At 37.9% G+C, this 23,616-nt stretch overlaps 1 protein-coding gene and 1 pseudogene across 2 annotated transcripts; one reads left to right on the top strand and one right to left on the bottom strand.

Moving 5' to 3' along the window:
• Positions 1-520: 520 nt before the first annotated feature.
• On the top strand, positions 521-761 carry LOC109246413 (ATP synthase subunit f, mitochondrial-like; annotated as a pseudogene).
• A 6,769-nt stretch (positions 762-7,530) lies between these two features.
• Positions 7,531-23,339, bottom strand: CUNH5orf46 (chromosome unknown C5orf46 homolog). 2 transcript variants are annotated; one of them, XM_019414236.2, is made up of 4 exons: positions 22,981-23,331; positions 17,155-17,290; positions 12,539-12,596; positions 7,531-8,519 (listed from the first exon to the last, which is right to left on the bottom strand). In XM_019414236.2, the coding sequence occupies exons 1-3, from the start codon at positions 23,048-23,050 to the stop codon at positions 12,548-12,550; spliced, it is 255 nt and encodes an 84-aa protein (XP_019269781.1). In that variant the 5' UTR covers positions 23,051-23,331; the 3' UTR covers positions 7,531-8,519; positions 12,539-12,547. The 2 variants fall into 2 exon arrangements, with proteins under 2 accessions (XP_019269781.1, XP_019269780.1); XM_019414235.2 differs by lacking the exon at positions 12,539-12,596 and having other exon boundaries at positions 22,981-23,339.
• Positions 23,340-23,616: the final 277 nt, after the last annotated feature.

Here is a 23,616-nt window from a genome sequence, read left to right as displayed (position 1 = left end):
ATAAAAAAGAATAAACAATTGATCTACACAAGCTGGAAGAATCTTTAGAGAATTATGCTAAGTGAATAAAAGCCAACCCAAAAACTGAAATACTGTATAATTCCATTTACATAGCATTCTCAAAATGACAGAATTATACAAATTGATAAGAGATTTCTAGGGGTTAGGAGTGGGTAGGAGTAAGAGGGAAGTGCATGTGATATATAAGGGCTATGAGAGATCCTTGTGGTAATGGAAATGTTTTGTTTCTTGTATGTACCAATGTCAAAATAAAAAAGTATAATTAAAAACATTGGGAAGACAAACAATGTGGAAATAGATATTATATAAAATTTAATATAAATTACATATAACTATAATCATATAATTATGTAAATAATTATATGTATGTAAATAATTATATGTATGTATACCTGTAACTTTCATTCCTTTAGTCCATAAATCTCCCAAATTAGAGGAAACCACTAACAACTTTATGTGATTTTTCAAGACGTTTCTGCACTTTTAAAAATAAGTATATATGGACACCCAGGATTCCAAGCTGGTGTCCGTCATACCAGTGAAGGAGAAGTTGATGGATGTCATACTAGGAGAGCTGCCAAGCTGGATACTGTTGGGGGATTTCATTCCTAAGGCATGGCTGGAATGTTTCAAAGGAAGGAATCCCTGGGATTTCTATGGTGCTGACAGCGTATGTGCTTTTCAACTACTTTCTTTCATACAAGGAACTCAAACCCAAGTGGCTACACAAGTACCACTGACTGAAGAGGGCCCAGTGTTTAGGATGCATTCTGTATTCCTGACCAGGACCTTTGCCTCACACCCCTGAATCCTTTTTTTTTTTTTTTTTTAATTAAAAAAAAATTTTTAACGTTTATTTATTTTTGAGATACAGAGAGAGAGACAGAGCACAAGCAGAGGAGGGGCAGCGAGAGAGGGAGACACAGAATCTGAAGCAGACTCCAGGATCTGAGCTGTCAGCACAGAGCCCAATGTGGGACTTGAACCCAGGAACCATGCATGAGATCTTGACCTGAGCCGAAATCAGACACTCAACTGAGTGAGCCATTCAGGTGCACAACCCCCTGAATCCTTTAATTGAGAATGAACACCCACTAGGGATACCTGGGTGGCTCAGTCGGTTAAGCATCTGACTTCAGCTCAGGTCATGATATCCAAATTGGTGAGTTTGAGCCCTGCAGGGGGCTCTGTGCTGATAGCTCAGAGCCTGGAACCTGCTTCCAATTCTGTATCTCCCTCTCTTTCTGCCCCTCCCCCACTCAGGCTGTTCTCTCTCTCTCTCTCTCTCTCTCTCTCTCTCTCTCAAAAATAAACATTAAAAAATTTAAAAGAAAAAAAACCTCAATAAAAGATGATTAGTGCATGGAAAATAAATTAAAAATAAAGAAATAAAAAGCACATATAAATGAATCATACTTAAATTTTGATTTATGCAAATATTTAAATTATTTTTAGTAATATTTATTTCTTATTATAATGAGTAGTATGGTAAACGTCCATTTATTTGCATTCATGTCTGTATCGCTTCACAAAAGTCTAGAAACTGGAAGTGCAGTGCCAAGAGTTATACGATGTTTAAAATTTTGAAAGCTAGTAACAAATTCCCATTGGAAACAGTAGTGGGGATCTGAAGTGATTGAGTCTAGAGAAGTTCCATTCCCAAAGATGAGATTAGGGGCCCAAGACAATGGCTAGGGTATACTCATTCTACTTGAGAAAGCAATGCATTCCGTTTTACCATGTTTTGGAGGGTCAGGAGGTGCAAAATCATATTTTTTTCTGGCCTTCATAGTTAAGTTAGCTCATACAAACATATAAGTCAGTAAAATTTATTTGCTGCATTTTCTAAAAATTTTATGTATGTATGTATGTATGTATGTATGTATGTATGTATGTATTTATAATTTTAGAAAGGACCCAGTTGAAAAGCTCTCAGGTTTTAAGCAAGTTAAAAACAGCAGGGGGCGCTCATAGGTTGTCAGCAACACCAAGGAAGATTTTTTTTTTTTTTTTTTGTACGTATATGCTCAAGATATATAATAAGAAATTTCAGCAGCTTCGATTGTATTAAAATTTTCACCAGGAGAAACAAATAGACAAAAATTACCTGATGCTCCTTCATTCTGTGCTCTTCTGGCTTCATTTTGAGCATTTTTTTTTAATGCTTTTTTTTTCCCTTTGCTCTGCTACTAGCTCAGTGTGTATCTTATCAAATAAGAATTTGTTTCCTGATCAGATGATGATAATGCCTAATGTGACTAATATGAATAATAATCATAGGCATAGTTACTGGCCATTGTGTTCTATGTATATATATTTCTTTAATTCAACAAATGATAATTAAATATTGATTGCAGTATCTTTGATAGAAGTTGAGCATTCTGTGATAAACAAAATGAACATGACCCACACCCCCAGAGATTTTTGCAGTGTAAAGAAAGACACAGAAACTTTGCAAGTAAAAAATGGTAAATAAATAATTATAAATTATGATAAGAACAATAAAGGAAAAAATAGAATTTTTAAAGAATAATAGAATTTTAAACAAAGGGTAGGAGACATTATTACTCTCAAGTTAGATTTCTAGTATCAGTCTAACTTGAAGTTCTAACACTACATTCTTCATCCACATTGGTAAGAAGAAGGTACTGATGTTATGAAAATCCAGAGATCTCCCTTATTTCCTTCCCACTTTACCTGGACTTAGAGGTATATCAGTAGATTTGGCTCATGCAAGTTAGTTTAGCACCCACATAAGCCAATGAAGAATATGAGACTGCCAAGTATTGTCCTCAGTGTATGAGACAGGGTTCTCAAGTACTTCAAAGTCTATCTTATAATTCTAGAAAATTCAAACTAATTGTAGTGTCAAAAAGCAAATCATTAGCTGACTGTGGATAGAATAGGGGATGATGAGAGGGAAGAATGAATTATTATAAGTGACAAGAGAAAACTTTGGGGGCTAACAGGTGTGTTCATTACCTTGATTGTAGGAATGGTTTTGTGGGTATATACATATGCCAAAACTTCAAGTTGTATATTTTCAATATGTGGAGTAATTATATATCAATTGTATCCCAATAAAGCTGTGAGGAGTTATTTATATACTGTGAGCTATAGACCTAAACTAATTTTTGTCAATAGTGTCAGTTTGGGTCAGTAAGAGAATTACTACATTTTGATGGTGTTATGACAGTATCTATTACAATATTTAAAAATTTGAAAAATGTCCTTTGATCTAGCCATTCAGTTTTTGTAAATCTTTTGTGAAGAAATAAATACATTAGTGCACAAGGTTATATGTATAAGGATGTTTATTGCAGCAGCCTCTAAAAAACACCCCCCCCCAAAATAGAAGCAATATGAATTATAAATGCCCCAACAATGGGGAAATTATGATATCTTAAATTATGAGCTCTCAAGCAGAATTTTTTTAAAGATTTTATTTTTAAGTAGTCTCTACACCCAACATAGGGCTTCAACTCACAACCCTGAGATCAAGAGTCATACGCTTCACCAACCGAGCCAGCCAGGCACACCTCAATAGATTCTTAAAGATTTGTATTATTTACCTAAAGTAAATACCATGAGATATCATTAATAAGAAAGGCAAACTACTGAGTAAAGTGCACACCCTGATTTCCCTACACATTTATATCTATATTTGGATAAGTTTGAATGGACAGGAAGATGGAGTCAATATTAGTTGTTGGGAGGGCTGGTTTAGGGATAATGGTGTTAGAGTGGGAGATGGTTAGCCTTTAAAAATATATACATTTTTCTACTGTCCCCCTCATTTTTCCCATTGGTGTGAGCATATGCTACTTTAATAATTTTTGAAGTGGAATTTTGAAGAAAACATTTTGTCAATCCATATTAGACAGTTTCCTTCTCTCTTAAACACTGCAGCATTAATAATCTGAGTGGTTTAAATGGGTTCTATAAACTTCCAGGTTCTCAAATGCATTATTTTATTTTATTATTATGTTTTTAAATTTTATATGTTATGTTTGAGAGAGAGAGAGAGAGAGAGAGAGAATATCAAGCAGGAGATTCTCATATGGAGCCCGATGTAGGGCTCGGTCCCACGATCCTCGGATCATGACCTGAGTGGAAATCAAGAGTTGATCGCTCAACCAACTGAGCCACCCAGACATTCCTTGAGTGCATTATTTTAAAATGGGAGTAATAATGTCTGATTTTTGTACTTGATGTGAGGATTAAGTGAGGTAACACAGATGAAGGACCAAGCATGGGAAATGTCCCAATGATATCTGTCTCTTTGCCATGTTAGGTAGCTTTTGAGGGGCCATCCTTGAATGACAGGCATTATTACAGTCTGAGCTTTGATTTAAAGTGTCCACTCTGCCCTTCCTGCTCTTTCTCCATGTGTCCAAATCCTTCCTCATCTATCAAGATATAGCTCAAATATCGCTACCTCTGAAAAGTCTTGCCACATCTCTCAAGGGAGCAATAATGGCTCTTTGTCCTGGTTCTCATGCTGCCATGTCTGTGCCTCCTTTATATCATGCCATGCTGAATGTGGTTTGTTAATTATGTGCTTGTATCTTCTATATCAAGATTGTGAGCTACTTGAAATCCAAAACCATGAGACACTCATTTTTGCATCCTTATTTTCTTGTTCTTAGGTAGATGTTCTCTTTTCTCAGTTTTGTTTTTTTGTTTTTTTTTTACTTAATACAGAACTCAGCAAATATTTATCGATCAGCTTCTATCTGCCAGACACTGTTCTAACTGCTCACTATTGTGTCAGGAACATTGAGCGAAAGAGGCAAAATTCCTGCCTTACAGAGCTTACACTCTCTTGGGGCTAGAGAGAAAAAATAACAAAACATAGAAAAGTGTTTTAACACTGTTAAAAGAGAGTGACGTGGAGAAGAAAAATGTAGCAGCCAAAGCTGATAAGAAATGGTGGGTCAAAGGGTGACTTTTAAAGTTGATTTTAAGTCAAGTGCTCAAAAAGGTCTCACTGGGAAGGTGATCTCTGAGAAAAAAAACTTCAAGAAATGCATGGGCATGCCATGTGGCTATCTTGGGAAGGGTACTTTAGGCAGAAGGAAGAGTAATTGCAAGGTTGTGCGGAAAGTATATGCCTGTAGTGTTTAAGGAAGGGAAGGATCCCAAGTGGGTGGAGTGGTGGGATGAGTAGTAGGAGAAGAGGTGAGAAGCAGGTGGCTCTGGTGAGAACTGATGCACCATTGTCAGGAAATTTAAAAATACCGCGCTTTTGCTCAGAATGAGATGGAAAGTCGGAAAGTAGAAGGAATTTATAGGATTCAAGTTATATTTTAATAGAAGTACTTTTTCTGCTTAGTGCTTCTGTACAGTGCAAGGTGCAAATTCCCTCAAGCAGTGATGTCATGGTAGGAACCCTGGAATTGAGGATGGAGTTAGTGATACTGTGGATTGTGCCATCAGGGTGTCACAGGGAGCACTGTGTTGCAGGTTAGCCAAACCTGGCTGGAGTTTCCACTCATCCTTTACCAGCAATCCTATCTGAGGCATAATGTCGACTAACCTCCCCCAGCCTCAGTTTCCTCACCTGTCATATGAAGGAAATAATGCCTGACCATCTTACTTCAATTGTATTGTGCATATGAGTTCCCAGTGAGAAAAATATATGAAGAGAACATAAAGGAAAATATTATACAGATGCAAGAGATTCTTGATCCTCAAAAACAGGGTGCTTGCTGGCTACAGAGAGGGGTCTTATTGGAGGGTAGGAAGAGAAGGTAACAAGGTAGAAGGAGCAAGCATACATTGTAAAGCAAATAGAGAAATTTTGAAAATCTCTGTGTTTTGCTGGAGATCTGGGACAAGTATTTCTCAGCAGTGCATCCAATCTGAGACTGATTTGGCATCTGTTTCATTTTTGTTTTGTTCTTTACCAGTATGGAAGAGTGATTTCAAATTGTATACCAAATGAGTGAATATAAAGACAAAGAAACTCTGATAGGACATGCCTCTCAAAAAAAAAAAAAAAAAAAAAGGCAGTAAACTGATTATTGTAGCTACAAGAAATATATTTCCGAGGCACAAAGTAAGTACACAGAATCTGAAAAGGGATTTCTGGGTCACATTTGTTGTGGAAAAGCAGTCTGCATGTCAGATGATGACTATAATAGAAATCTTGGGTAATTTAGCTTAAGAGGATGTGATACTTGAAGTTAACAGTCTCCAAATGATCAATAAAATAAAAAGGCAAATTGTGAAATGGGAGAAAACATTTGCAAATTCTGTATCTGATAAGGGGTTGATATCCAAAATACATAAGGAACTCCTACAGCTCAATAGCAAAAATGAAACCAGTAATTTGATTCAAAAGTGGGCAAAGAACCTGAATAGACATTTTTCTAAAGAAGATACATAAATGTCCAACAGGTATATGAAAAGGTACTCAACATCACTGTTTATCAAGGAAATGCAAATCAAAATCACAATATTCCCTCACACCTGTTAGAATGGCTATTATCAAAAGATAAGAGATAACAAGGACTGACAAGGATGTGGAGAAAAGGGAACCCTTGTTCACTGCTGGTGGGAATGTAAACTGGTAAAGCCACTGTGGAAAACAGTATGGAGGTTCCTTAAAAAATTACAGATAGAACTACCATCTGGCAATCTTACTTTTGAGTATATATCCAAAGGAAATGAAATCATTATCTTGAAGAAATATAGGTACTCCCATGTTTACTGCAGCCATTACTTACAATAGCTTGGATATGGAAACAATTTAAGTGTCTTGATGGATTAGTGGATAAAGAAATGTAACACACAGACATACACACACAGTGGAATATTATTCAGCCTAAAAGAAAGAAAATCCTGCCACTTGCAACTATATGGATGAATCTTGAGAGCATTATGCTAACTGAAATAAGTCAGGCAGAGAAAGACAAATAGTGTATGATCTCATTTACATGTGGAATCTTAAAAAAATGGAACTCATAGCAATAGAGAGTAGATTGGTGGTTGCCAAGAGTAGGGAGGTGGTGGGAGAAATAGGTGAAGGTTGTCGAAGGGTACGCACTTCGAGTTATAAGAACAATAAATTCTGGGGATATGATGTACAGCATAGTGACTGTAGTTAATACTGTATCATGTACTTACATGTTGCTAAGAGAGTAGATCTTAAACATTTTCACTCCAAAAAAAAAAAAGATAACTATGTAAGTGATAGATGTGTTAACTAAGCTTATGCTTATAATAATTTAGCAATATATATGTATATCAAATCATCACGTTTGTACCTTACACTTACACTATGTTATATGTCAGTTATATATCAGTAAAGCTGGAAAAAAAGAAGAAATTGGCACAGTCTCTGGAAAATGCAGAAGGTGGCTTGTCTGAATTTATTGCCGAGAGTGTATTTTCAGTATTTTGAACGTGTATTTTCAGTATTTTGTAGGTGTTCACTCTTTGTTTAGTTACCTATATTATTAAAGGCTCTTTGTGTTGCATGCAAACATATTCTGGCTATTAAAATAGGAAACAAGACAAACAAAAGATTTATTGAAACACTGGAGTCACTTTCAGAGCCGGAGTGCTTTGGAAGGGCCAGTCTCAGGACAGCTTGTGAGAACTCATTAGCAGTAGTACAGAGATCCTATATTCTAGATCTGTAATTATCATCAGCTCCATGATTTCAGTCTGGTCTTAACTGTCCACATCAATAATTCTGGGAGAATCTTTCTGGCTCCACTGGGTCAAGTTTTACAGGCATTCGATTCTCTATGACCTAGTGGGCAAGAGTGACAGCAATGGCTACTGGGGAGCTGCCTCTGTGTGATGAGGTGGTGAACAAATATAAGAGCTGCACTAGACTATTCGAGGACTCTTCCATCCCTGACACTCTATGCTATTCTTTGAGAATTATAAAGACTATCTGGAACAGTAATAATCTAGTTAATTAAAAAAAAAATGTTGGTTTTTAGTTTACCTAGCCCAGGAGAATAGGCTCAGATGTATTTGAAAGATTTTGCAAAAGGATAGATGAAGCTTTTAACTCTGGAACTTCATATGTTTTTAGGAGTTAGAGTTTGTTCTTTGGAGTCCGTTTCAAATTCCTTTTTTGTCATTTACTGATTGTGTGACTTTAGACTTGTTACTTTATCTGGGCTTTGACTTTCTTATTTTGAACCATTCTTTGATTATTCTGGCCAATAATCACTTTTATATATTTTATATTTTTTGCATCATTAAAAACTTTAAGGATGCTCAGGAAAGTTACTACCACCACCAACAAAAATCTCATTTAAATAGGGTATGTGACCCCTAAGAGGACACATGTCCTCTGACTTCTAGAGCCAAGAAGGCAAAATCAGGATGTTCAGAGTAAGCTGTGTTTGGTTGAGCCAGGTCCTGAATCCTGAGAACTTGCTTGGAGCTGCTTTGGGGCCTCGTACTCGTGAAGCAGAACTGGAAAAGCAGGATTGGCTGCCCTTGGGTTATTCTGGAGCCATGTTGGGTGTGTCCTTAGAAATACAAGCCAGATAGAGGGAAACAATTACCAGCTATAGAGGGTTTAAGATTTAAGAAAAACACAGAGTTTCTAATCTTTAACATTTGCATGCCTCCACACTTTAAAATGGGAGATGATTTATAATGAAATCAACTATAATACATATTTGAGGAAATAAGCAACAACAACAAAAATGAAAATACAAGATATATGTGGTAAGGATGAGCAACAAGGATGAAGGGAGAATGCTCACAGGTTAAACTCAGAGATGAAATGAGTCATCAGTTTCACTTTGAGTTTCTGGATAGACATGAAAAGAAAATGAAAGAAATAGACCATGCGACAAAAATCTTAGAAAAGAAGCAGTTTTTAGGGAGGACAATTTTTTTTTCCTCTAAATTCTGCAGGAAGCTTTTCCCATAAGACGTCATGGAGTGGATATTAAGTAAAGTCATGCCCAAATGCAGTTTTGCTCATCAGCTGCATGAGCATTAAATGTATTTAGTGCCCCCCTCCCCCTGTCCCCACACACGCCCAGTGTATTTATTCCCAGGTCCCTCCCTTGGAAGTTCTGACTCAGCAAGTCTAAACATGTGATCCACCGGGTTCATAGTATATTTTTTCTTAATTGAAAACATGTAATTAGAAATTAAGATTCAGAAAGTACTTTCCTAATTTTTACTTCTTTTGATAATAGCCTAGTGAGGTTCATCAGATTTTTTTTTTTAATAAGAAAGGTAATTTATACCTTAAGGTGTCTAGTGACTTAAGACACTAGGGAACTTGAATCCCTATGATTAATTTCAAGTGATGCTGGACAACAGGAAATATGATTTTAAGTCTATTAAGATAAAGAAGTTTTACCAATGTGATTGAGCAGAGGTTGGGAGGGTCTCAGATTAGTTAAGTGTCCAGTCTATTGGATGATTTGCTTTTGAGACCTTGCCCCCCTCTGTTCATCATCTGAGAATGTGTGCAGAAGTTCACCTTCTTGGTAAAGCTCTTTTAATGCCCACTCCTTTTTCCAGGTGTTTCTCCTTCTCTCCTTCCTCCAAGGCATGTCCAAGGCACTTTTATACATAACTGTATCGTTTCCCTCCACAGTCCTGGGGTACACTGTGCCAACTGATAGCCCAGACTATCGACTTCTCAATGGCTGGACACCATTATTTATCTTGATAGTACTGGCAGAATAGTAGGTACCGATTAAATAAGCACTAAAAGAATAAAATATGTAAGAAAGAGGCATATGTTGTAGAAGGAAGATGGGATATTTATGTATCTATCTATCTTAATTTAGGGAATATGTAGAACTTTGGCCACATTTTCTATACTGGGGCATTGCTGTGAGTCACTTAATTCTAAAGTGATGACTTGATTTTGATTAGATGTGGCAATTATCATACATGTGCAACTTTTAAAGCTACTTATTAAATGCACAGTCACTATTGTTTAAAGAGACACTCCTGACCAAACCATTCAAAATGTAATCTTTGCCTTAGAGGCTTCCTTCTTTCTAGCCCAACTTTTTAATATCCCTAAATTGAGCCATTCCTCCCAGCCCATTAGAGCATCTATAATTGCTTCATGAATCTACTCAAAGTTTTTTTATACACAGTTAAAAAAAAATCTGGCATTCAGATCTGGAACAATTAAGTTCCCAAGATTTTTAACATTTTCATAAGGAGTAAAGTGAAACTCAAGGAGGCCAATAGACAACCAGTAAGTAGCCAAGTTAGAATTTGAACTTACTTTTTCTCTGTGTCTTCTGCTCTTTCTAACCCTTCATATTGCCTTGTCTGTTGGACTGGCTTATACACTGAACTGCTAGGGTAGCACTCTAAAGATTAAGGTTGTGGGTACCAATGGGTAGAGGTGTATCCCAGCACCCTGAATGAATCAGCTGAGGGTCAGGACACCTGCAACAGGAGGTAGGCTATTCCCTGAGATGATGGAAACAGAAACATGCAAACATAAGTGAATGTTTTTAGAAACTTAGCTGGCTTTGGCATGAGAATCAGATGTGTCTGGGTTGGGCTTGTTTTGATTCTAATGCCCAGGACTGACTTCTGTCCTTAGAAGCTCATGCAAAAGAGTGGGCTAAGTCCCTGAGTAATCTGATAGTAGGTTGCTGAGCTTACATTACTAAGACCTAGGTTAGGAAATGAAGACAGTAGGGAAAAGGAGGATTCCTAGACAAGATACGAAATAGAAGTTGAGAAAGGCCATGCTTCCTGGAGATGCGTGTAAGGTAACTCAGTTAACCAAAGGTGTAGTGTTTTATTTCTATGGGAAACTTGAAGGCCTGTGTAAGATCACATAGTGTTTTCAAGTGCCTCCTCCTACAATGGTCTCTGCTCTCCGCTAGCACAACTGCTTAGTAACAGAAGGCACACCCCAGAATGAGGCTGCCTACGTTTACATCTTTCCCTCTTCCCTTACTAACATGACCATGTTAGTGATTTGGTCACATTCTTTACTTACAAAATTAAAGAAGAGGAAGAATACCATGTCATAGTGGTGTTTGAATTAAATTAGGTACTACATACATAACACTCTGCTTAATGCTTAATACAGAGTTAAGTACTCAGTTCATGCTAGCTGCTGATATAATAGTTACCTTCCCAGCTATATCATTTCTGTTTTGATATTTCTGTCTTTTCAGGAAAGAATAGAATAAGGAGAAAGCAGGTGTTTCTGAGCGCTCAGACTATACTGTTTGTAGTTCCCCCTTATTTGTGGTTTTGCTTTCCGTAGTTCCAGTTACCCACAGTCAACAGAGGTCTGGAAGCAGATCCTCTTTCTGATATAATGTCAGATCATCAACAGAAACCTAACACTGTATCACAGTGCCTGTGTCATTCACCTCACGTCATCTCATCATGTAGCCATTTCATCATCTCACATCATCAAAAGATGAGGAAGAGGGAGTACAGTACAATAAGATTTTCTGAGAGAGAGAAACCACATTTACATAACTTTTCTTGCGGCATATTATAATTCTTCTGTTTTATTATTAGTTACTGTTGTTAATCTCTTACTGTGCCTAATATGTAAATTAAACTTTATTATAGGTAAGTATGTAGAGGAGAAAACATATATATATGGGATTCGTACTATCTACAGTGTCGGGTGTCCCCTGGCATCTTGGAATGTATCCCTCACAGATAAGGGGGGACTACTCTAAATACAACTATATGGGACTAGAGAGCTTGTTAGTCTTTTCTCCTGGAATGAGGTTCAGCAGAGCTCACTCTTCTCATGAGTAACTAATTGCACGATTACATGGGCCCTTCTATTTTAGTGCACACACTCCCCTCACGTCATAGGTGCTATGTGCGCAAGGCAAGTTACTGATAGCATTGTAGCAGGACCAGGTCTCCTAACTCCCAGTGCTTTCTTGTTTCTGCCCATACTTGGGCCTCCTCTCTTAAGATAATCTTATTAGGTCAGTGACTTTACGGTGATAAAAAATACTTCTATTTAAAATTAATTTTAAGAAACTACTGCAGGGGCGCCTATCCACCGAATGTACAGTACAGGTCTAGAAGTCCAACACATGTAGCTCTAGTCCTTTGGGAGCTCTTGGGACTCAATGAGAAACCTCAGTATCCTGATAATAATGTACATGTTTGTGATTAAGATTGTCTAAATGGAGGGGACAGTCCAACCAATAATGATGTTGGTTAAGCGTCCAACTCTTGATTTCGGCTCAGGTCATGATCTCACGATTCATGGGATGGAGCCCCACATCGGGCTCTGTGCTGTCAGCTTAAGATTCCCTCTCTCCCTCTCTCTCTGCCTCTTCCCTGCATATGCTCTTGCTCTCTGTGATCTCTCTCTCAAAATAAATAAATAAACATTTTTAAAAAATTGAAAAAAGAAACTAAAGCGAAAACAAACCAAAAAAACCCCACTTTTTCTGCTTATAAGTAGTCATGGGGGTGCCCAAATCAATTGAATAAAATAAGACAGATCCTTTTTCTTTGTTAAATATTCTATTATTTTACTTGTAAATTGTAAGTTAATCACCTGGGGAAGTCACTTTGCTGAATGTTCTCCTTGTTTATCATCAAATTCCATAAATCCTCTTGAAAAATAAAAGAGAGAAAAAAGTGGATTATGATTGAGATTAAGCAAGAATATTAGAATGATCACTAGAATGTCTTATAATGTTTGAGCCACTATTTTTTTCTGCAGATTTTCCTATGTCATAAATAAAATAAGATTTAAGACTTCCATAACATTTGTAGTTTGCAAGCTATTTATGCACGATTATCTCTTTCAGTTTGCCAACAAATCTATTCATGGGTGTCTTCACATATAAATTGTATAAGACAGATATTTTGGTGTATTTGTTTAGTAATATATCCCCAGTAACTAGAACAGTGCCTGGCATATAGTATAAATGAATAAATGTTGGAATTAAATATTAAATAAATGGATAAATTAATTTTTATCTCATATGGTATATGAAAAAACTTCTAAAGCTCAAAGAGATTAAACAACCTGTCCCAGACACATGGCTGATAAATGGCAAAGCGAAGTCTAAAACTGGGATCTTCAGGATCTGAGGTTAAGTATTAGGACCACTGTACTGAAAAGATAAAGATGATTAAAATGTGGCCTGTGAGGAGTTTACAGTCTAGTGGAAAAAATAGACACAATCAGATACAAGTAATTTAAAACAACTAGAGGGAAAGAAAATCGATGTGAAAGTTCCTGCAAAGCATAATGAAATCCAAAGTATAAATACCTGCATGTTGTAATCGTAGGGGTCTGTGATGTCTTCACAGAGCTTGTCTTTGAATTGGACTTTAGAAAATGATTAGACTTTCTAGGTAAACAGAATGGAGTTGGAGTTGGGGACCAGACCTTGTTGGCAGACGGAAGAGCCATGTGCAAACATGTTAGGGGTTTATACATACATGACCGGTTCTGAAACAAATCATTTGTCATTAGGGGCATCGGGTGTTTGACTTCAGGAGTGAGATATGCAATTGATTGGCTTCAGGGAAGAACATTTAACACCAGTTGAATGCATTTGTTCTGATTTTGTAGGCTGTGGAAATTCAAGAAAAAAGGTTTCAAGAATGACGGTGATGGAACTTAACTTGTGTTTTTACTGTATAACTCTGGTAATAGGTAGAGGATGGTTTGGAGTGAGGACAGACAGAAACGGTGGAACTCACCATAAATCTAATAAAAAGAACTCAGTAAAGAGGTGATGACGGACTCTACCAGGCCAACTAGTCAGTGGAGTTGAAGAAAAGGAATGATACAGGAGAAAAATTTAGAAGTAAAATATTCAGCAATGTGATGAAGGTGGTGACAAGCAAGAAAGATCCACAAGGACCCTGAGGTTTCTGGATTCCAGGTGGGTGGGTATGTGACATGTGAGGAGATAAGGAACATGTGAGGAGGAGCAAGTTTGTGGGGTGATGGGTTTGGGGAGCAGTTGTAGCAAGCAATTAATCATTTCAGTCTGTAGCTCATAAAAAAGAAGGCAATAGACATCTGATTTTGGAAGTCATTGGATTCCAATACTACCCGTGTGAAAACCCATGCAGGTTACATTTGGAGCTTTGAAGAGAAATATTTAAGGGGAAGATAAAGAAAAGCCCTATAAAAAGAATGAGAAAGAGTGGCTAGAGGTAGGGAGAGAAACAGGAAAATGCCATGTCATGGAAACCCAGCAGGTGAGGGGAAATTCACAACAATTGGAGCCTTGGGGGGGGGGGGGGTTCAGAGGAATTAAGAATATGTATATTTTTCAGAACAATGGTGACCAGAATCCAGTTCACATGGCTCTGAAGTAATCCAGAGTAGAGAAGGTGAGCTATTCTATTCACTGTCCTGAAAGCACATATCTAGTATTTTTACGTGTCTGACACACTACTTAGGCATCAAGATATGGAGTAAATAAAGACAATTCTCATCTTTATCAAGTACCCCATTCCTGTCATTCTGTCTTTCTACTCAAATCTCACTGATTCTTTTAAGACCCAAATTGCATCTCATCTTTGCTATAAACATACCCCTAAGCGTCCTGGTATCAACCATAGCTCCTTTCTGTAGAAATTACCTGTGATGTTTTGCTGACATTTATCTTATTTAGCATATTAGTCATTACTGCTTTTGCTGGGTCATCATACCATAAGGACTGCAAATCTTTGAGAAGGGATTTACATTTGAGTTTTTTCCTTCAAATTTCTGCCCCTACTTTGTGTATACTAAGTGCTTAGAAATACTTCTTGATGATCTCCTCCCACTCCCCATCCCCGTCCTATCTATGGTCTTCCCTTGGACAAAGGACAGCTAGATTTTTACCCTGAACAAGTACTGCTATGTCTTTCAACAAAGATCCCCCAGGATTTCTCAGTCAAATTGCGGTAATAGGTTTTATATCTGATCTTGAAGATACCTTTCCTTAATTAATCAATTCAACAATTATTCACTAAGTGCCTCACTTAACCTATAAGGTACTGTGTTAGAGCCAGAAGCTAGTTAGATCTGGTCCCTATTTTCATATAGCCACATGATTGAAAATAAAGGTGGTGATATATGTTATAATTGCACTATAATTGCACAAGATAAAGTAATAGAAAACTAGGGAATGAAAGAAGATAGTGTTAATAAGAGTGATTATAGAATTGTTTTCTGAGGAGGTGACTTCTTAAGTTTATAAATTTTGAGAGAGAGAGAAAGAGAACGCCAGCAGGGCAGGGGCAGAGATAGAGGAACAGAATCCCAAGCAGTCTCCATGCTGCCAGCACGGAGCCCGAGATCACGACCTGAGCCAAAATCAAGAGTCGGACACTCAACCAACAGAGCCACCCAGGCGCCCCTCTGAGGAGGTGACTTTTAGATGAGCTGTAGGACAAGCACTAGCTACAAGAGAAGGGAAGAGCCTTTTAGGCAGAAACGAAAGCAAGGTCAGACAGCCTGAGATGGTTTTAAGTTCCAGAAACAGGAAAAACATCATTTACGTAGAAAACAACAAGGAACAGAGAAGATGGTTGAAGTGGAGTTGCTGTTCCTGAACCCCGAGCTGACAGCAAGCAGTTCTCCAGTATTTCCAACAGTGAGCTTCCAGGGTTAACAGAGAAAAATAAAAGCACTATTATTTCATGTCTGGGGAATTCCCCAGGGAAGGAATAAAAAGAAATATTGTTTCAACTCCTTGCTTGCTGTTGTTTTGATTTATAACAATAGGAATTCAGCTGGAGTGTAATATGTACTTTGTACATAGTGGGCGTTGCTCCTGCTTGCTTGTCAGTTTCTTCTTGTTTACATTAACAGTCATTGTAACTCAGCAGTTGCAAAAGCAACCACAATAGAAAAATAACAATGCAAAAATAAATGTCTGTGAGTTTCAATAATTTGTGCATAAGGATGGTATGCAGAATCCTGCCCATCCACATGATAATATATTGGTCTAAGCAGATCACAGATTACAACATGGACCCTGATGATTTCTAAAGAGAAGTGATTCTTAATCTGTTATTGGTCATAGACCCCTTTGAGAATCTAATAAAAGTCAGAAGCATTTTCCTTAGAAAAATGCAAAGATGCACACTTACACAAAATGTGAATAAAAATTTAAAGGGTATGCAGACCATCAAGGCCCAGCCTTGTAGTTCAGAGCATTAAATCAAGGGCTTTCAAAATTGGTGGGATATCAGAATTACCAGAAAGCTTGTTCTAAAGTGTACCCTTAGCTTTGTCCTAGGAAGACACAAGATGGGATGAAGGAAAACTCATTTTGTATAAATTCTCCAGGAGAGTATAGACCACACATTGTCAAACTCTGCTTAGGGATCTAGGAAGGAGAGAATTAGAGGCAGAGACTCCGTGAGGTGGAGATTGAAAGCACCTGGAAATTCAGAACAAACTGGATCCCAGAGAGCTGAAAGTGGGGAGATTACTGTGGGGCAAATAAGAACAGGGTGAAGTAGATGTGAAAATCAGACCCTGTGTAGACTGGAGTAAGATGTGTTAGGAGTTGTGTGCAGGGGCTTGGAAGCAGGTGGAGAGAACATTGGGAAGATTCTGGGCTGTATGCGCTGCCACCATGGCAATCCCTCATGATCAACACTCATATGAGAGGTTCTCTAGATTGTCTCTGAGGAGAGATCAGCTAGTCTCTCTAACCCTCTTGAGTTTCTCAAACTAGAAAATAAAGGCGGGACTCACCACATGTATCACTAATGAACACATCACTACCCACCACCTTCACCAAAGAATTACAGTGCCTGCCCTGGGTGGGTCCTTTATTCCTTTAACTTTACAGATGAGGAAACTGAGGCACTCAGCGAGGGAGGGCCTTGCTCAAGGTCACCCAGCCAAGTAGCACATATGTCAAGACCAGAACCTGGCTTTCTGTTCCTTGGTCCAGTGCACTTCCTCCTTCCTACTTGGTCTCGAGATTAAAAATATTTTACGGAAGCACTTGTTGGAAATGCGTACACTCCAAAAGAGTTCAGGGAAATTCATTCAGATGCAAATATATCTCAAGATAGGGCAATACTTTTCAACTCAAATAATACATTGTCATGCACCACAGTTTTGTTTCTCATTCATTTTAATGCAATGCGGTCATTACCAACAGCAAACTGGACAAAAGCAAGGTTTGTCACAGTGCTTACGTGCTCCTCGTCATGGAGCGGAGGATGAACTCCACTGCATTCTCAATGATCTCTGTGCCCAAGAGGTTTAGGAATTTTGGAAAATCTGGCTCTGTTTTTTTGTCTGAGTCATCTGGCTTGTCATCTGGTTTGTCATCTGGAAAACAAAACAGAATCTCAGAAGTGATTCTCTGCAACAAGAAAGGGAAGCCTCTTTTCTTTGAAGGGAACCCTTAGACCGCTTTTTACCCCCTTTCATTAATTATACAGCCTCGTACAGTTATATTTGTTGAACATTTAATGCCTGCCTGGCCAAAGTCATCACATGCATCATCTCAGTTGTTCCTAAAAACAACAGGTGTCGATACTTAGGTAGACATTGATTTCCTTTCTGGTTGAGAAAATTGAAGCTCATGGAAGTTAAGTAACTTGTCCACAGTTAAGCAGCCAGTTCCAGCATTGAAATACAGAATGCCCATTTTAATGTACTTTTCTCCACGCAATCCTGGCAAGCGGTAATGAGAATAATGATGGCATAATAACAGGTAGCATTTGTTGAGCATATACCTATGTCAGATAAGCTAATATGTTGTTATATCATTTTATTCTCACAGCAGCCCTGTGAGGTAGGCAAAACTCTTATCTCAAGTTAAAGTTCAAGAAGTGGAAGTTGAGAGAGGTTTACGAGCTGGTTCAAAGTCACACAGTTAGTAAGCAGCCAAAACAATTCAATCCCATGTTTGACTAGTACTAAAATCTGGATTTGTAAGCACTCTGTGCAGAACTGCATAATGCCCCCCCCCACCTTCTTAACGATAGAAATATCTTTGTTTCTTTATATTGTCTAATTTTTCTACCACAGAGATTACTTATAAAATACAAGTTATCAACAACAAAAATGAGCTGAATAGCCTTTGACAGCAAAGCTACGATCTAACCACAAGTGTAAGATTGAAAGTAGAATAATAAGGATGATGACAAGGAGAAATTCTGTCATTTGTACATCATTTTATAGTTCTGTAAATAATGACTTTGTAAATGCTGTGTGATTTTACCCTTGACCAGTCTTTCGAGGGATGTAGTTCTTAGTTCACTGGACTAAGAAACTGAAAGGATTAAGTGACTTGCAGGAGACCTCACAAATAGCAAGAGAAGATGGAACTATAAATTCAGGTTTCTTACCCTTAACTTTTAATCAAGTGCCTTTTGCAATGAGGACCAAGGGTCCAAGGAGTGAGGTTGGTGACATGCAAGTTCTCTTGGGGCGTTTTGGCTTTGCTTAGTGGTCTCACTGGTTCAGGAGATTCAAAGTAATGGAAGGGTGGCAGTTAGTAGCTTCAAGTGGACTCCCCTCTGGACGCTGGTGCCAGGATAAAGTGGGATTTTTGTCTTTTAGTTTTAGTGTAGCCTCACACATAGTGTTGCCAGATTCAGTAAATAAAAATACAGGATACCCAATTAAATGTCAGATACACAACATTTTTTTTTTTAATTTTGGTATAAGAATGACCATGCAATATTTAGGTCATATTTAAACTAAAATTGTGGGGCATCTGGGTGGCACAGTGGGTAAAGTGTTCGACTTCAGGTCATGATCTCCGCGGTTTGTGAGTTTGAGTCCCTCATTGGGCTCTGTGCTGACAGCTTGGAGCCTGAAGCCTGCTTCACATTCCGTGTCTCTTTCTCTCTCTCTGCCCCTCCCCTGCTCTCTCTCTCTCTCTCTCTCTCTCTCTCTCTTAAAAATAAATAAACATTAGAAGATTATTCATTGTTTATCTGAAATTCAGATTAGACTGGGTGTCCTGTATTTCACATGGTAACCCCACCACAAGTTTTGATTCAAAGAGTTCCAACATCTAGGCACTGTTCCCCAACTCTGAAGGAAGGAGACATAACTAGCTTTTAGTGTGGAGGCTGTCAAAAATTATGTTAGAAGGCTTGCATCTGTATTGTATCCTAAAATAGAAACTCTTAGTCAAAACATGTGGCTTTCGATTTTGCAAACATTTGTTGTTTACTATGCCACAAGAAAAGATTTGATAGGAGCACCAGACTGGGACCTATAACCAAAATCAGTATACCAATTACTTATTCATTCAGCTGTTAATGTTTTCATTAAGTATTTTTTTCAGCTTACTATTAGGTACATAGCATATGCTAAGAGTTGAGATATGAATGAACATACTAGACATGATCCTTACATAAAATGCAGGGCCACCTCAGTGACCAGAATTGCTCTCTGTTCTCATCACTGGAAGAAGGAAAGATAATGCCAACTGAGCAGGTACTGGGATTGTGTTTTTATGATGTGCCTTAATCTTTATTTAGTTCAGTGAAGGTATTAACAGTTTTATAGAAGAGAAAACAGGTGCTCAGAGAAGTTAAATGACTCACCTAAAATCACACATCTAGAATGTGGTTGAGCCAGGGTTTGAACCTAAATTGTTTTAACTCCACAGAGCACATTATCTACATGATATAATACTATCTTCAAGCAGTTTCCCCTGAAGACATTTACCAGGTACAAAACAGCAATTCCTTGCATGAAAAGTGAGTTCCTTTTTCCCGTGTTGCTATATGGTTACTTGCATAATAAGCTAATTTTATTGACTTTTTATTTTAATACGACACAAAATGCTAGCCTGTCAATATGCAAAGAGCCCTAGTTTGGAATATGTGTGAAGTTTGGATCATAGGCCCCAGTCCTTGAACCACATCTATATTAGGAGGTTTTAGAGTATGATGGACCATATGTTTTGGAGTCCTGTATACCTGAGTTTGATTCTTGTCTTCAACAAAAAAAAATCCACCATGGAACCTTGCACACAATTCTTAAATACTTTGTCTCTCAATTTATTCATTGTGTTATGTCAATATTGAAAGATATTTTATATATCTTTCACATGTAAAATATCTATGAAATGTGTATGTATATATATATATATATATATATATATATATATATATACACACACATACATACACTACTTATCACAGTACCAGGCCCAAGGTAAGTCCACAATAAATGCTTGCTGTATTATCATGAATATATATTATATATAATATAATGGGTGCATATAAATAATAAGTTATATATAATATATAATAATGGGTACATATATTATGAACTATAATAATATGTTAATAATAGTAGCAACAAAATGATTAATATTACCTTTTTCCTGTAGTGCTTTAGGAGATTTTGAAAATTTAAAAAAGTGGTTAAAATATTAAGAAAATTGAAAATGTTGAAAAACAGAAAAACAAACAATAAAAATCAAAGAAACTTGAAATACTGTAAACAAACTATTAAAGCTAATAGCAGAATATTTTTTCTTTTCAAATATAATATGGACTGGCCTTTATTTACATTAACTACTTGGTTGAGTTTTTCAGTCAATGTAATTATAAAGTTCTGAAAAAAATACAGTGCTGCTGATATTTGTATAGTATTTATTGTTTACAAAGTGATTATAAAGGCATATTCATTTGACCAGGTGAAGTTGATTGTTGTCCCATTTTACAGATGAAGAAACTGAGGTTCAAAGCAGTGAACTGATTTAACCAGTTTTAGGGTTTATGAGAGACAGCTGGGGACTGGTCCTTAGGATATAAATCTCACCTTTCACTTTGCTGTGTTGATTACTTAAGGAGTTGATGGACCCGGTAGTGCCTGAGGCCACCTTTTTGGTAATTCTGTTATAAATCTTTTTTTCTTAATTTTTGTTAATGTTTTATTTATTTTTGACAGAGAGAGGAGAGAGAGAGAGAGAGAGAGACAGAGTACAAGTGGGGAAGGGGCAGAGAGAGAAGGAGACACAGAATCTGAAGCTGGCTCCAGGCTCTGAGTTGTCAGCACAGAAGCCCAACGCAGGGCTTGAACTCATGAACCATGAAATCGATTGTGACCTGAGCCAAAGTTGGACGCTTAACCAGCTGACCCACCCAGGTGCCCCTGTGATAATTTCATTAGAGTGTGTGTCTGTATATTGTGCTGGTGGACTGTGGGTGGCTGAAGGTGTTCTGCCAAGTTACATTTAGAAAAGCAAAAGGCTCTGTTACTAAATATTTGCACTGGCTTTGTTTTTTGACCTATCCTTCTGAATTGAGACCAGCCAAGAGCTCACCATATTCTGCAGGCCAAAAGTAATGAGAATTTTGCAAGCTGCCTTGTGGTCCCCTATATCCTTGGAACGGGCATAACAGAAGTAAGCATGGGGCATGTGGGTGGCTCAGTCCTGTTAAGCATCTGAGTCTTGACCTTGGCTCAGGTCATGATCTCACTATTTGAGATCAAGCCCACGTCAGACTCTGTGTCGACAGTGCTGAACCTGTTTGGGATTCTCTCTCTCCCTCTCTCTGTGCCCCTTCCCTGATGTTGCTCTCTTTCTCAAAATAAATAAATAAATAAATATTAAAAAAATAAATCTTTAAATAAGAAGTAGGCACTTAATCATAAAGGACAGAATGGAGGGACTGGGGATTTCAGACCCAGGCATGCCACGTCTACCTGTGTCTATGCCCAAGTGACTTTCCTTCTGCAAGTTTTGTCTGTCAGCCTGCCAAAGGGACATGATAAAACTTGGCATTTTTACTTAAGAGGATTATTATGAGAATCAAATGAGATAATATGTGATAACAATAGCAGTTAATATTTATTGGGTGCTTATTAGGGACCAGATGTTTTTATAGTTTTTGTCTCTAATTTTCATGATAACTTTATGAGAAAGTTAACTATTGATATTCCCTTCAACGTGTGAGGCCCAGACAGGTTAACTAACATGCCTGAAGTTAGATTTCTGATTAATGGTAGAACCAGGCCTAGGAGTCTTACTCCAGAGTATACATTTTTTTCCCTCCAAACATTATTACTTAGAATCATCAAAAAATAAATTCCCCTCCCGGCTGTCAAGAAATTTATAATATGATAGTGTCGCTGTATCACATGACTACATAAGAAAAAAGGTCATTCCAAACTTCATTCATTCACTGAAGGTAGAGGCTGTAATTGAAGCACATTTGAATAAAAATCCTTTCTTTTTGTTAGAAGATCTGCCTCTTGGGGGACTTTAATACTCCACTTACAGAAATGGATAGATCATCTAGACACACGGTCAATAAAGAAACAAGGGCCCTGAATGATACATTGGATCAGATGGACTTGACAGATATATTTAGAACTCTGCATCCCAAAGCAACAGAATATACTTTCTTCTCGAGTGCACATGGAACATTCTCCAAGATAGATCACATACTGGGTCACAAAACAGCCCTTCATAAGTATACAAGAATTGAAATCATACCATGCATACTTTCAGACCACAATGCTAAGAAGCTTGAAATCAACCACAAGAAAAAGTCTGGAAAACCTCCAAAAGCATGGAGGTTAAAGAACACCCTACTAACGAATGAGTGGGTCAACCAGGCAATTAGAGAAGAAATTAAAAAATATGTGGAAACAAATGAAAATGAAAATACAACAATCCAAATGCTTTGGGATGCAGCGAAGGCAGTCCTGAGAGGAAAATACATTGCAATCCAGGCCTATCTCAAGAAACAAGAAAAATCCCCAATACAAAATCTAACAGCACACCTAAAAGAAATAGAAGCAGAACAGCAAAGACAGCCTAAACCCAGCAGAAGAAGAGAAATAATAAAGATCAGAGCAGAAATAAACAATATAGAATCTAGAAGATCTGCCTCTTGTCTCCTAGTCCAGTGCTCTTTCTGCATTGCCCAAAGTCCCCTTCCCCCCCTCTCCCCTTTATGTTCTGGAGCAGTGCTGCCACCTCCCTGCAATCCTGGCTGACAGTGCACAAGGTATGAGCTGCGGTCAGAAGCACTTACCTGCCTGGCAAGTCAGGATTAAGACCAGTAGTCCCAGGACAATCGTCAGCCGTAGTGCTGAGACAGCCATGCTTGTAGCACTGGGTATCTGTGCAGATAAATCATTCAGATGCACCCGAAGACTTCCTCCATTTATAGGGCATTTACAGGTGACATCACCTGCTACGGAATTTAGGTTGTTGCTCAAGATATCTGCGCAGCTTGCTGTTGGATCTCTACTGATGAACCCTGCCCTGTCTTTTAAACCAAAAGTTTTTCATATAGGGGAAGAAAACCCCTGTTGATTTTTCTACTGTGTATTTTATAAACAGCACTGGAGTAACTCTTTTAGAGAGACTTCCAGTGCCAGCATTGATGATTCCATAGTTATCAGGCAGAGTTACAATGCAGGGCCAGGGAGCAAGCAACAAATCAGATTGGTGAGGTGTGCCTCCTCCCCTATCCCCCTCCCTGTGCACTCTGCTTATTTTCCCATGCTCTGAACTAATTGCTTGTCCGCACATGGGCACGCCCATTCACACCCTCATGTCTTTACCTCATGTTCTTTAGTTTTCCCTGGACATCCTCCCCATCATCTCCCTTAGAGCATTTCTACTTATTCCTCTGGCTCAGGTTTACATGCCCCCTTCCCTGGGA

The sequence above is a fragment of the Panthera pardus genome, unplaced genomic scaffold, assembly GCF_024362965.1.
Source record: "Panthera pardus isolate Hobbes unplaced genomic scaffold, ASM2436296v1 HiC_scaffold_2, whole genome shotgun sequence".
Taxonomy (NCBI): domain Eukaryota; kingdom Metazoa; phylum Chordata; class Mammalia; order Carnivora; family Felidae; genus Panthera; species Panthera pardus.
The sequence above is the reverse complement of the archived record's forward strand: the minus strand, read 5'-3'. Positions and strand labels throughout refer to the sequence as shown.